Source organism: Haliotis asinina, chromosome 9, assembly GCF_037392515.1.
Source record: "Haliotis asinina isolate JCU_RB_2024 chromosome 9, JCU_Hal_asi_v2, whole genome shotgun sequence".
Taxonomy (NCBI): domain Eukaryota; kingdom Metazoa; phylum Mollusca; class Gastropoda; order Lepetellida; family Haliotidae; genus Haliotis; species Haliotis asinina.
Window position 1 is genome coordinate 35,126,959 of NC_090288.1, and position 12,427 is coordinate 35,139,385.

The 12,427-nt window shown below is 36.9% G+C and overlaps 2 protein-coding genes across 2 annotated transcripts in view; one reads left to right on the plus strand and one right to left on the minus strand.

Moving 5' to 3' along the window:
* LOC137295956 (laminin subunit beta-1-like) overlaps positions 1 to 8,499 on the minus strand; it is a 66,760-nt gene extending 58,261 nt beyond the window's left edge. Inside the window, exons 1-2 of the mRNA XM_067827553.1 lie at positions 8,435 to 8,499; positions 7,914 to 8,127 (exon numbers count right to left, since the gene is read on the minus strand). Coding sequence (XP_067683654.1) covers positions 7,914 to 7,962 — 49 coding nt within the window. The 5' untranslated portion in view covers positions 7,963 to 8,127; positions 8,435 to 8,499. The remainder of the gene's footprint in view (positions 1 to 7,913; positions 8,128 to 8,434) is intronic.
* A 617-nt stretch (positions 8,500 to 9,116) lies between these two features.
* The window catches only part of LOC137295645 (5-aminolevulinate synthase-like), a 65,889-nt gene continuing 62,578 nt past the window's right edge, over positions 9,117 to 12,427 (plus strand). The window contains exon 1 of the mRNA XM_067827106.1: positions 9,117 to 9,236. The gene's annotated coding sequence lies outside the window, so the exon portion shown is untranslated. The remainder of the gene's footprint in view (positions 9,237 to 12,427) is intronic.

Below are 12,427 nucleotides of genomic sequence, written 5' to 3' on the forward strand. Positions count from 1 at the left end.
ACGTTTTGTAAGTCAAATACCTAACAGAGTACAACTGCCCTCAAAATAACCTGAGTCTGAATGGATGAAAACTCAATCACACAAGTAATTTACAAAATGTATTTCTTTGAGTGGTAATTTCCAGATACAGTGCTCAATCTAAATAAGAGATATTTTTCATGATACTGCATAAGTAAGAACATGTTCTTTTCCATTCCGTGCTGCTACCATTTCTCAAAACAATTGGGATCCAATCTGGACAAGAAGTCCCTTCACGCTCAGTTCACCTTCTAGACACTGTCCTAGACTTGCTGAAATTTTTATGGGACAACAATGCAATATCATCATTTATATACTAACTACAAGAGTGACAATGGGATGATACTTAGTAGCATGTCTGCTTTACAGTTAACGGGTTTTGTTATTAATATTAATTTAGAGGAATGCAAGTTCAGATTGGCAGAAAATTTAAAGGTTTTTTCCCTTTGTCCAAAAGGTATTTTCCCAGATATGTTACACTTTCTTTTCCAAAAGAAACAGTGTCAAAGAAATGGGTGGGTCCCTTTTAAACTTGGTAAAAATATTTCGGAACATATTTAACAACTTTTACGTTCCTCATGCATATTCCTGTGCTTTTATCTTGGTAAAGGTGTCAAATACTAGATTGACATTTTAGATTTTAGATTTCCACCTATGTGATTCAACCACTTCAAATAACAACATGCTGATAAATGTTTGTTTACATTTTTCTATTGAATTATTAACTGATTCATATTTTTACACAAGTAGACATATAGCTTTCAGACTCAGAGACTCATAATGAACTTCACATGCATATGAAAAATACTGGTTTGAAATTTCCAGCACACATTTTCATTAAGCTTTCATTATAATCATTCATATATTCAAACAAACTATACTACTTTTCATAAGTCCTTTGATTATCTTGATTTTTCCAGTTCATCATGTCAGCATATTCTGTTTGTTGTGCACCATATCAAAACTCTATCAGACAGAAATCCCTCCCACTGTATCCCAGCATTCAATAGGAAGGTGGGAGTGTGTCTGCACTGAGTGTCATCAATTCTACATCTCGTAGGGACATCAATATACAGTCACTATACAAAAGGTGTGTCCTGCAATGGTGGTGAGATTCAGATATTCAGGCCATATACTGGAGTTGTGCAAATGGACACCTAAAACCTACTCTTCAAAGCCTTTTAATTTAGTGCGGTATATAAGTCTTGTTAACGTCCACTGAGTCGTATACATTTGATATCATTTGTGGGAATTCATATACTACACCACTTTGCGTCAGTGTATGTTTTTCTTTTCAAGACACGCAAACCTCATTCTCATAACTTCAAATGGACATTTACACAGAAAGATATTTCCATCCAATGACAGTATATATGATACGATGGGTGTCTGTGTTTATGCCACTATAACATATTTTATCAACATCATAATGGTATAAACCCTAACCAAGGAAACGTAGCACAGCACTTATTGAGATTCATCATTCTCAATAACATGAGAACTGCCAATGGTGTTAACGTCCCAAATCACTACCCTACAACAAACACAATTATATCATCACAGCTGTTGTTTAAACAATATATACACGCCATAACCTGGGGCATGTTGGCAGAGTACTCAATGATACTGGAGCTTATGACACTATAGTTGTAAAACCCAACCAATTAACACTTGATCCTTTCTGATATCCTGCCCTGAAGAAACCCAGAGACTGAAACACTGCAGTGCCAACTCCAGAGATAATACTGTTGCAGTTTTTAAGATATTAATCAATAAATCCGACACAATAGATACAACATTACAAGGTATATACTGCACAAGCATTCTATGAAGAAACATTCATAAGTTACATAAGAATGAGTCAGTGAGTATGTTTTTTAAATGTTTTAGCAATATTTAAGCATTATCGCAAAGGGAACTACTAGAGATGGGCTTCATACATTGTACCCATGTGGGAAATCAAACAAGACCTTCAGTGGACACTTTAAACACTAGGATACCCCACCTCCTAGCTACATAAGATGTCAGAGTAACAACACATGTACCAAGAACAATTGCTGCAATAACTTGTTTAATGATGACAAGCCTACACTGGATATAACATATAAGAAACAAACTTCATACTGAATTACTGTCAAGAGGCATTCCAAGTGATAAACAATTATCTTGTTAAAGTTCACCCTGAAGCACCGAAATAATCCTTGCAGCAAGTCTAGGTGTCTCTGAGAGAAGAAACACTACTCCTGTTTCTAAGGCAGAGTGTAGGATTTCATACTTAGTTCAGGCTTATGGAACAGGACACATGGGACATGTTGAGAGCAGGATTATTGTTCCCAGAGCATGGGCAACATCTAACCCCATTGATCTAATACATACAAATAAACAGTTGTATGTGCTACTGGTCGCTTCAACTGATGCCTGCATGGATTGGGTTGAGGCGCGTCCCATGGTATTGTTTGGATAAAACACATTGGTACGGCTCCTCTACCAAACTATCCATTTTCAGTTTATTGTTTCAAACTACATACAGCTGAGCAGTTATCGTGATTTTAGTGCACTGGGGGAGAATGTACAACCTGGGCTCCAGATAATTTTTCAATATTAGGAGTATGTATTCTGTATTTTGTCAATATACTGAAAAATCTTGAGATTACATTTTGAGTACTGAATGGAAATCAATGGAGCATCAGTTAAATGTGTTTTGTTTATATACACCACAAAATTGCTACTCTTGGGTAAACAGGGAAATGAACAGCAGAACAATACTATTTCAGATAAATACGCCTGTAAATGATTCTAAGTCCATACACCATTGCTGTGGTGTGTATCTGCCATGTTTTCTAAATAGGACCCTGCAGTATGTTGTATATTTTTTTTAAACATGCATAAGTCAATATGACCCTCATCTGAAGCCCTGGTTCAACAACTGACATGGTTGACGGAGGGGAGACAAAGAGAACATAATGATGTATTAATTACCAATGGCTGGTGGGTTAATGAGACTGAGACAAGGTTTACTATAAGCTCCCACACCATTATCAAGCAAGAACATTCATTATAATGTAGTTCTTAACACAGGTAAAGCAAGGAGTGTGTGAGCAATATTCCAGCAATATTAAACTTAAAGAGGAGGACCCCAAAAATGGGCTTCACAGATTGTACCCGACTGGAGAATTGAACCAGGAGCTTTGGTGTGATGAGCAGATTCCTTAATCACTTGGCTACCTACAATTCCTATAATGGCCCTCAAAGTTATAAATCAGTTATTCGTCCATATATATTACAATAAATACTTTTATGCAAATGTTAGCAGTATTCCAGCAACATCACGTCAGAGGACATGAGAAATAGGCTTCAAACATTGTACGCATGTGGAGAGTCGAACCCAGAGTCCATGGCATGACCATAGAACACTTTAACCATCAGTCTACCTCACTAGCAATGAATTAAGTAACTTCACTTCTTGAACTAACCAAAACATTTTTATGATTATACACTTCAACCCTTGTCAATGATAAAGAATTGCAGGGTACTTGTCAGTGCTTCAGGTAGCTGCAAGTCACCAACCCTTTAAAAATCTTGACTTCATTCTATGGAAACTTATTTGTTTATTTCAGTACTAGGTCAATGGTTCTGTGAATAATGAATGGATCGTTTGATCCATTAACACTCACATCAGTCTGAAGGCTTGAAGGGTGTATGGACTATCTGCTTCATGGACTGGTGAACGGGAATAACATTGACATAAGTCATATTGTGCCTGTTATCACCACCATAACTTCAAACACAATACTTCAAACACAACCACTAGGTACAGTAAGCATTGATAACTTCACACACTCAACTGGAACATGATTAGGAACCTTAGGTCCATTTCACAAAACTCTCGTAAGCCTAAGAATAGTAAGATATCTCGTAAGCTTTCTTGTAGCCATTGTGCCTCCTAATAGTCCTATACTGTAACACAGGAGCTACGAATGCTACAAGAGAAATTACGAGATCTTAGGCTCATGAAGGCTTTGTGAAACAGCACTGGTGTATTGGTGTATCTGGCCTTTTAACACATAAATAAGCATCTGGTTTACAGTTGAGAATCACGGAGGTTACAGAGAAGAGAGAGAGAGATATTGGGGGGATATACTACAAATGTAAAACTGGGCTTCAAATAACTTTTCATAAGGTATTATTATTTTTTTTTAACATGTATGATAAAATATAATGGAAAGGAGCACTGAGATTTTCTTCATTTTCAGCCTGAAACTGAGGAAGTCTATACTTGCCACATTTTATGAACTTGAATGGGTTTCCTTGGATATATTTGCTTCAGGTTCTGTATGACAGACTATAATTAAAATATAAATGTACCTGCATATGGTAGCATTTGTGACTCTTTCAGTGAAGCACCTTAAGAGTGTTTTAGTTTCCAAATTTTATTTCACGCTAAACAAATATTTTTATGTTGTCATTATGTTAAGAATGGCAGGTATTTTGAAGGCAGTTTTGATAATTTGGTATCAATATGCAGAGAATGCAAAGATTCACAAGAGGCAACATCCTCCTTTGTTGTTGAACTTTATCCCCTGTAAACCAACAGAATATCACCTATAGATTCAGCTGTTGAAACAATAGCTACTTACGCCCTCTCATCCTTGCATGATCAGGCTCCCGGCTACATTATTTAGTTTATAGTCTCATTACGGTGTCAGTTCAATCTTAATGTACAGTCACCCATATCCGTAATGCCTCAAGCACCTCAAGCAGATTTGATCAACTTCATTATCAAGACGCTGATGTCACATAAACTGTGGGACAATGTTCAGTTGATAATTGGTAATCATGGTAATCACTTTAAAGAACTCTTGTAGAATTTATCTTAAAATCTCATACAAGGGATGATAGACTTATATATAGCTGTATAGTATACCCTAGTTATCAGAAACGGTGAGAGTATGTTCATTTGCAAATGAGTAATTCATAATCACTGTAATCAATGTCTTTAATGCTCACTACACTATATATATATAACTTTATTCAGTAAGAAGGCCACAGGCCCATGTACAATGTACGATACAATATAAGACGATTGATGAGCAAAATAACTGAAACAATTCTGTATAAATTTACAACAATCGTGTGTTGCATCGCATAAGAGCTTCCTTAATATATTTTGCATACATATATAAATAGTTGTGTTTTCACACAGGAGAAGGTGAATTAGAGAGTTGGAATCTTTACAGGCAATATTTAACATATATCTTGTTTGTAAATCATTGTATTGTGGGCAAATAAACATGAAATGAACCTCGTCTTCTAAAATGTTTTTACAAAATGGAAAAAATCTTTATTCTCTTGGGATATTTACAAGGGAAGGTATGGCAGGTATAGTTGTATTACTATAATTACTAGTAACAGCTATTCTCATATTGTTGCAGTTTATCATGTTTCACACTAGGTGTACTCTGTTAAGATAATCTGACTGAAACAGTTAAATGTTTCAGAAAAATTTGTGACACTTTGTGAGCATACAGTGTACATTAAATTATTGAAGAGACAACAATCTGTTACGTTGATCAGCCAGGTTTTTACAGTGAGTTTTACATTTGAGGGTTCCTGGGATTTATATCCATGATTTTCAGAGGCTCTAGACTACAAATGGGGCTCACAGACAATTAAATAATTATAATCATTAATACTTTGTTGTAAAATTTATGCAACTCATTGTGTATCATGATACTGACATTGTTACAGTAATTAAATTACCAAAATACCATAACCTATGAGCAAACCCAGTGGTAATCTATTGTTTACTTGACTGCTTGGACCTTTTCTGCAAATGAAATTAATATTTGGTCAAGTGTTTGAAAGTTTACCCAACCTGAGTACAGAGGAAAAATGTTCAACCCCTGATAAGATGCTTTTACATCACAACAGCTTTTGAATTTGATATGTAGAACTGCACATTTAAGTAATGATCACCATCAAGAATATTGAAAAACCAATACAACAACATCAGACAATATTCAGCTTAATTTGCATGTTTTTGAAAGGAAGGAATCAATTCATAATTTTCAGCTTCCAGGACAGAGAAGTGTTGCAGCATGTTCAAGTACACTTCAATAGGCTTCCGAATACACAATGAGGCAGGGGACAAAACACGGTGTCTCGCCAGCCATCAGACCATGTCAGACCACCAGACGGGCCTGTATTTCAATCCATTACAATGTGGTGTGATAATGTCATCAGGTACAAATATCATATCACATGTAATGGATGTGTGTGAAACTCCTACACTCATTCATCACATCTACAAATGCACAAACCAGTATGGACTAATTTCAGCGTGAATGGTCACTGACATGTATAGAAAAGCACAATCAAGATGAAATGACGGCGACTACTGATATGAATCATACTTTCAAGGATGACATTCTTTCTCATACTTGTTTTACCAACTGATATGCTTAAAAAACTGGTGTGTTCTGCTGAATTGCCACATGTTTGTGGGAATTTGATGGTGAAGCATGGTAGAGATCGAGAGGTTGGTTTGAGGAGAGGGGGTTGCATGGATGGAGGAAAGTTGGTGAGGAAAGTTGTGTCTACTTATTGAAACACTTAACAATTCTCTGTGCACAGGACGTACCCATGCATACAGACTGCAACAGGTTAAAGTGACCCAGCTACCATTCAGACTCCTCACAAACAAATCTGAATGGTTTCCATTTCTCTGTTACCGGGTATCACATCAAAACTTTACTAACAGCAGAACAATTTTTTCAAAATGTGAATATTATGCATATATGTTGACAGCAATTGTCCTGCCTGTTGGGTCAAGCAAAGAGAATCTATTTCATGTAAAATTTTCTGTTTTTACTGCCATGTGAATACTGCTCACTACACAGGAAACACCTGCCTCATTCAGAAACACTGACATTAGGATTACAATGTTACTTCAACTCCATCAAAATCTGGGCATTTTTCAAGGAATCCACTCGAAGAGTATTTTGAAGCAAATGCAGAAAAATAAATCTCTACTTCATAAAAGGGATTTTGAAAATTCATATTTTGGAAGGTTTTTTTGCTGTTTTTACTTAAATATAATTATTTATATTGTAATGTCTGTAAGAATTCATTTAAATAGGCAATGCATGAAAGAAAGTTGTCAGATACTGTTGTATTTGTAATTAAACATTTTTAGAAAAGTACAAATACCAGTGCTTTGGGGGTTGAGTCCTCAGTCTACTAGAATTTGTACAAGAAAGTGTAATCCCAAATGTCATATTATTAGTTATAATTCTTAGGCATCATCTACAGGAAGCCTCACAGAATGCTATTGGCCTTAATTCTTATCAGCTCTGCTTCAGACAGAAAACCCAGTGTGTACCAGGAACCAAGCAGGGTTCTGGCATCAGCAGCTAGCTGTCAGATCAGGCACAGATAAGAGCCCTAGTTGTAAATTAGACCAAGGGGGAATTCTAGACATAAGACTGGCCCACTGGTAAATTACACCTAGCAGCCACCTTCTTCAGATTTACTGGCCACTGGACAAAGGTCAGTCTGCTTGTGGTCAGTGAAATCTGGTTAACCAATTATTTACACTAGTAACAATTTCTGGAGGACTGACATAGCTAATGAATATGTCTTGTCTCATTCTGCAGCAAGTACAAACACAATCATGGGAGAGAATCCAATAAAAATAATAATTTGATAAATAAATAAAACATTTTAAAAGTTTCATACTTAAAGAAAGACAGCAGGCATATTCCTAAGCAGTTTTCAATGAATGGAAGTTGAGCCTCTGAGAACTGGGTCAGTTTGCTCATAAAGTAAGCAGTTGGCAACAAGTGGATGTGTCAAATGAGAAGTACAAAAGACTTTAAGTTAATAAAAATACTTACCTTTTACAATTATACAACATAGTGTGACGTATAAAAGGGAAAACTCCATGCTGGCAGTATACAGAAGTATGTCACACTAATAGCCGTCCATCCATATATAATATATATATATGTGTGTGCGTAAACGTATCCTGTGATTAACTGGGATGTTGTCTCTTCTTTTGTCGTGGGGGTTGTTCTTAAATCCCAACCATCATATCCGACTAGATTTCACCTGCAAGATAAGAAAATGTCAAAATAACGCTGTCTGCTGAAGTATTCCTACAGAAGCACTTCTGAAAAGTGCCGAGTGCGTTGGCAGACAGACTCGTGGGTACACTGGCCTGACAGCGAAACTAGGCCCCTGAAAGTAGCAAGTTTGCAACTTCTGTAAAAAGTACCCCGGGAAGACAAAAACACGACAAACGTATTATCGACGAAGACCGTGAAATTAGTAAACATGATAAGATACGATTTTGCACCTAAGCCTCATGTTGTTTAGTTATACAATGTCTAAAGATCACGCTTTGTCGAATACTTACAGGAGATGTCAACACAGACCTCACACCATTCTTGGCGGGAGGTAAACGGAAAGGCTACCGGAAGTGAGGTCCTTTACAAATTCCTAAACTTTTCAATGGTCTCGTATATTAAACTTAGTCAAATATAAAGGTGTTTCTTTTAATGTGTTAATGTAAACGATACATGTGGAACATTTCATTCACCAGATATTGACATATACCTGAGAAAACTTATTAATATAACGACATTAAATTTCATCCATCAGGACGGAGGGAAGAGGTTTTCTTACCGTAACAGCCAATCAAGTGGAAGAAAAGTTTGTGAAAGGGGAAATCCGTGGTTGAGTTTCTGACGCATATGAAGAACTATAACACAGATTCTTCTTTCTGTTTTTTGTCAAATAAAATTATTGAAACTAAAGAAGGATGAATAAAGACTGTTGAAATACGCGTTTAGATGCCACAGAAGAGAAATTCATTATGGACTGAAGGTCAAAGGTTACAAGTCAACAAGGTCAATATTTCAAGAGGTCAGTGAACCGGAATGTGATTTCCGTAATCGGCGGTCTGCCGATGCCAAATTTTCTGCCTGTGTGCAAGAAGGTATTAACAAGCTAAAAATTAAAACGCGATATATTAATAGCTATTGTAGACCCGTATAAACTTTCACCGGCGTTGCTGATGTGCGGTATGAGAATCGGTTAAAGGGAGCTAACTCTAGCCTTATGCAACGAACGACCTTTGATGTTGAGAAACGTGCCGATTGATGGGTAGGATGCAGAGAATTTCATAAGCCTAGTCATTTCATTTTCATCATCTGCTGGTAAGACATCTGTTGCTTGTTTAGTTAGCATTGTATTCCAGTGGGCTTGTGTACTACGTAATAAGTACATGACAAACCTCATTGGCGTTTTTTTAATCCCGATCTCTCTCATTGACTGACATTGATCGTTTATCGCTGCCAGTTGAGCGATGGTGATCACTGCCGTGATTCTGGTTACGTGCAAGTCAGTGACGTTTTTGCGCACCTGTTGACTTTAACAGTCTGGCACTACAAGATACCTGATTTACCATGCCTTCCCTCGAGGTTTCAAGAAGGAAAAGCGAAATTCATGGAAAAGGGGGAAATATGTTTTATAGAACGAATGGTCATAGCTAAGATATATAGCGCTCACTACATGTTGTGAACGCTAGGTATCTTAGCTAGAATTATCACTGCATGAAATTATCATTGCATTGATGTAACCTTTGGTGAGTTCTGTATGATACATACACAATGGGAGAAAGAAATAAGTAGGATTTGGAATGTTTCTGCAGGTTGAAGGGAGTAGATATTTGACCATTTTATCGTTTTTTAAGTCCTGCCCATAAAAAAAAACTAACAAATTATATCAAGTCAGTTGTAATCTTTTCCTTGTTCGTACGTCAGTTATACACTGTCTTGTGTACTTGTGTACGATTTTATGGATGTTTTGTGAGGTCAGGTGTTTATATATTTGAAGCACTACTAAAATCCTTTATCATGGTTGAACTTGCCCTCCCCTTCACTGTGGTGATTGAGTTTAGTTTTACTCTATAGTAAGCAATATTTCAGCCATGTGGTGACTGGCAGTAAATAATCATGTCTGGAGCAGACAATCCAGTGATCAAAATCATGAGCATCTGTAAAATGTGTTATAACTGTGATTACACTTTCTTAGTAAAGTACAAATTCTAGTACTTTGCTGGGTTGAGTGTTATTTGGGATTCAAACCCCCACCTTCAGAGTGAGGCACCAGATTGCCAGCACACAAAGTCAGCCCCATAAGCCGGTTAGCCACCAGACTTCCCACTTTTGAAAGTGGTTAAATTGTAACAAATGTTATATTGAGGATTACACATTAAGGGTTGAGCATCGATTTATGCAATTGGGATATGATGACATATGTCAAACAAGTTAGTAAGCCTGACCACCCGATTCCAGTAGTTGCCACTTGTGACAAGGGTTTCAATTCTAACCCAAATAATCTCGGATTTACCCATCACTGAACCTGAAGGACCAATATACTTTGTGAGCTCCAAGGACAAGCCCAGGTAGCTCTCGAGCTTTTCTTTTCTAATGTTCAGAGGAGTTAGTTTGGTTAATATGTGTCATATCTTGAATATAAACAACTTCAATTCGTTTCCTGCTATGAGATGACTTTGTGACTAACGCAAATGAATTGACAAAGAGACTTAGCTCACATCTGCAAGGACAGCAGACACAACCTTGAGACTGGATGAATATTTCAAAACACTGACAGGTTATTCATGACCTATGGAGGTTTGAAGTAAATGTGTGGTTAAAACATTTCTTCAACCTGTTTCAAAGATACTGACAAAAAGTGAGTGAGTTTATTTTTATGCCACTCTCAGCAATATTCTAGCTATATGGCGACGGCCTGTAAATGAATGAGTCTGGACCAGACTCTCCAGTGATCACCAGCAGAAGCACCAGTCTGTGCAATTGGGAAACTATGACATATGTCAACCAAATCAACGAGCCTGCCCACCCAATCCCGTTAATTGCCTCTTATGAGACAAAAAAGAAAGGTGGATACTGATTGATTGCTGATACCCCTGATGGTTATTGTTTGTTTCTTAATATTGCATTCAGCAATGTTCCGGCTATATGGCAGCCCTCAGTAAAGAATCAAGTCTGGAGCAGACAGTCCAGTGATAAACATCATAGGCGTCAAACAATGCATAGCGATATGATGACATGTGTCAACTAAGTTAGCGAGCCTGGCTGCCCAATCCTGTTAGTCAGCTATTACAACAAGCATGGGTTGCTGAAGACCAGGTTAACCTCAAATCTTCAGGAGTCTGCTGGTTACAGTTAAATTGCTAAAATGTGTCACGCAGTGCAAGCGTATTTGCTTTTCTGGATGCAATCTGAGATATGTTTGGATCCTATTTCTGTGTTTTATGGCTGAACGTTTGTATATAATCATGGTTTATAACAATGTTATACCAATTTATTTAACCACATCAAAGTGTAGCACACATAGGGTTGCACTGCAGAGAGAAAAATTACCAGTCTTCCTGAATTTGAAGTGAGCAAAGGTTGGCAACATGCTTCAGTTTGAAAAATATTTTTCATGTCAAAATAAAATATTGCCAACATGAAAGGTACACACCCATTTCGTCACTGCTGTTAGATTGCCAATCACATATATAATAATTACTCACATGAAATATATATCATTCAACATTTTAAACACCACTCATATATCAGATCATTCTTCCCCTTCATTTCCCCCTCAGGTCCTGGTCATTTTTTTCTTTGTTGTGCAACCCTATTTGTGCTACAGTTTGCCTGTGATTTAACTATACTTGCTTCATTTATTTATGTCTCATGTTTTGCTTTTGCCTTTGCTTAAGTTTGAACAAGTAAAGTGAATAAGAAGAAAGAGGCATGAATATCCCCACACCAAGCCCAACCCCTATATGTCATTTACTTCCACATGATGAAAGGTACAACTGACATTATGACAGATGATGAAACCACAAAATGAAGGCCTCAGGGGAACCTTAGCTCAACAGAAGAAATATTTACACTGTCAAATCCACCAGTTGTGTGAAGATAGACATTTCAGCCAATGTGACTTCACACGTGTAGAACACCTTAAACAAACTGATGTAGAAATGAAGATAACTGGTGATATTGAAAAACTGTTGTACAACCCAGAAGCAACATTGCAACAAAAAAGATTGGACTAATATTTATTTAATCGCACAGATGCACAGAATGCGTATATCCAAGGTGGTTTTCATTTTATGATTATTCATAATATTTTAATGACCAAATACAAATTAAATTTAATGACACATACCGATTCTCGTTTGTGCTTGGTCTGTGAATCCACTCCTGAAACAATGATATATTTATTGTGTGAATGTCCATATACTGTGACCATATGGAAGGAAACATCTAGTCAGCTTGTCACGTTTTCTGAAGGGAATACCAGTTCTCCCGTGAAAATATTATATTTG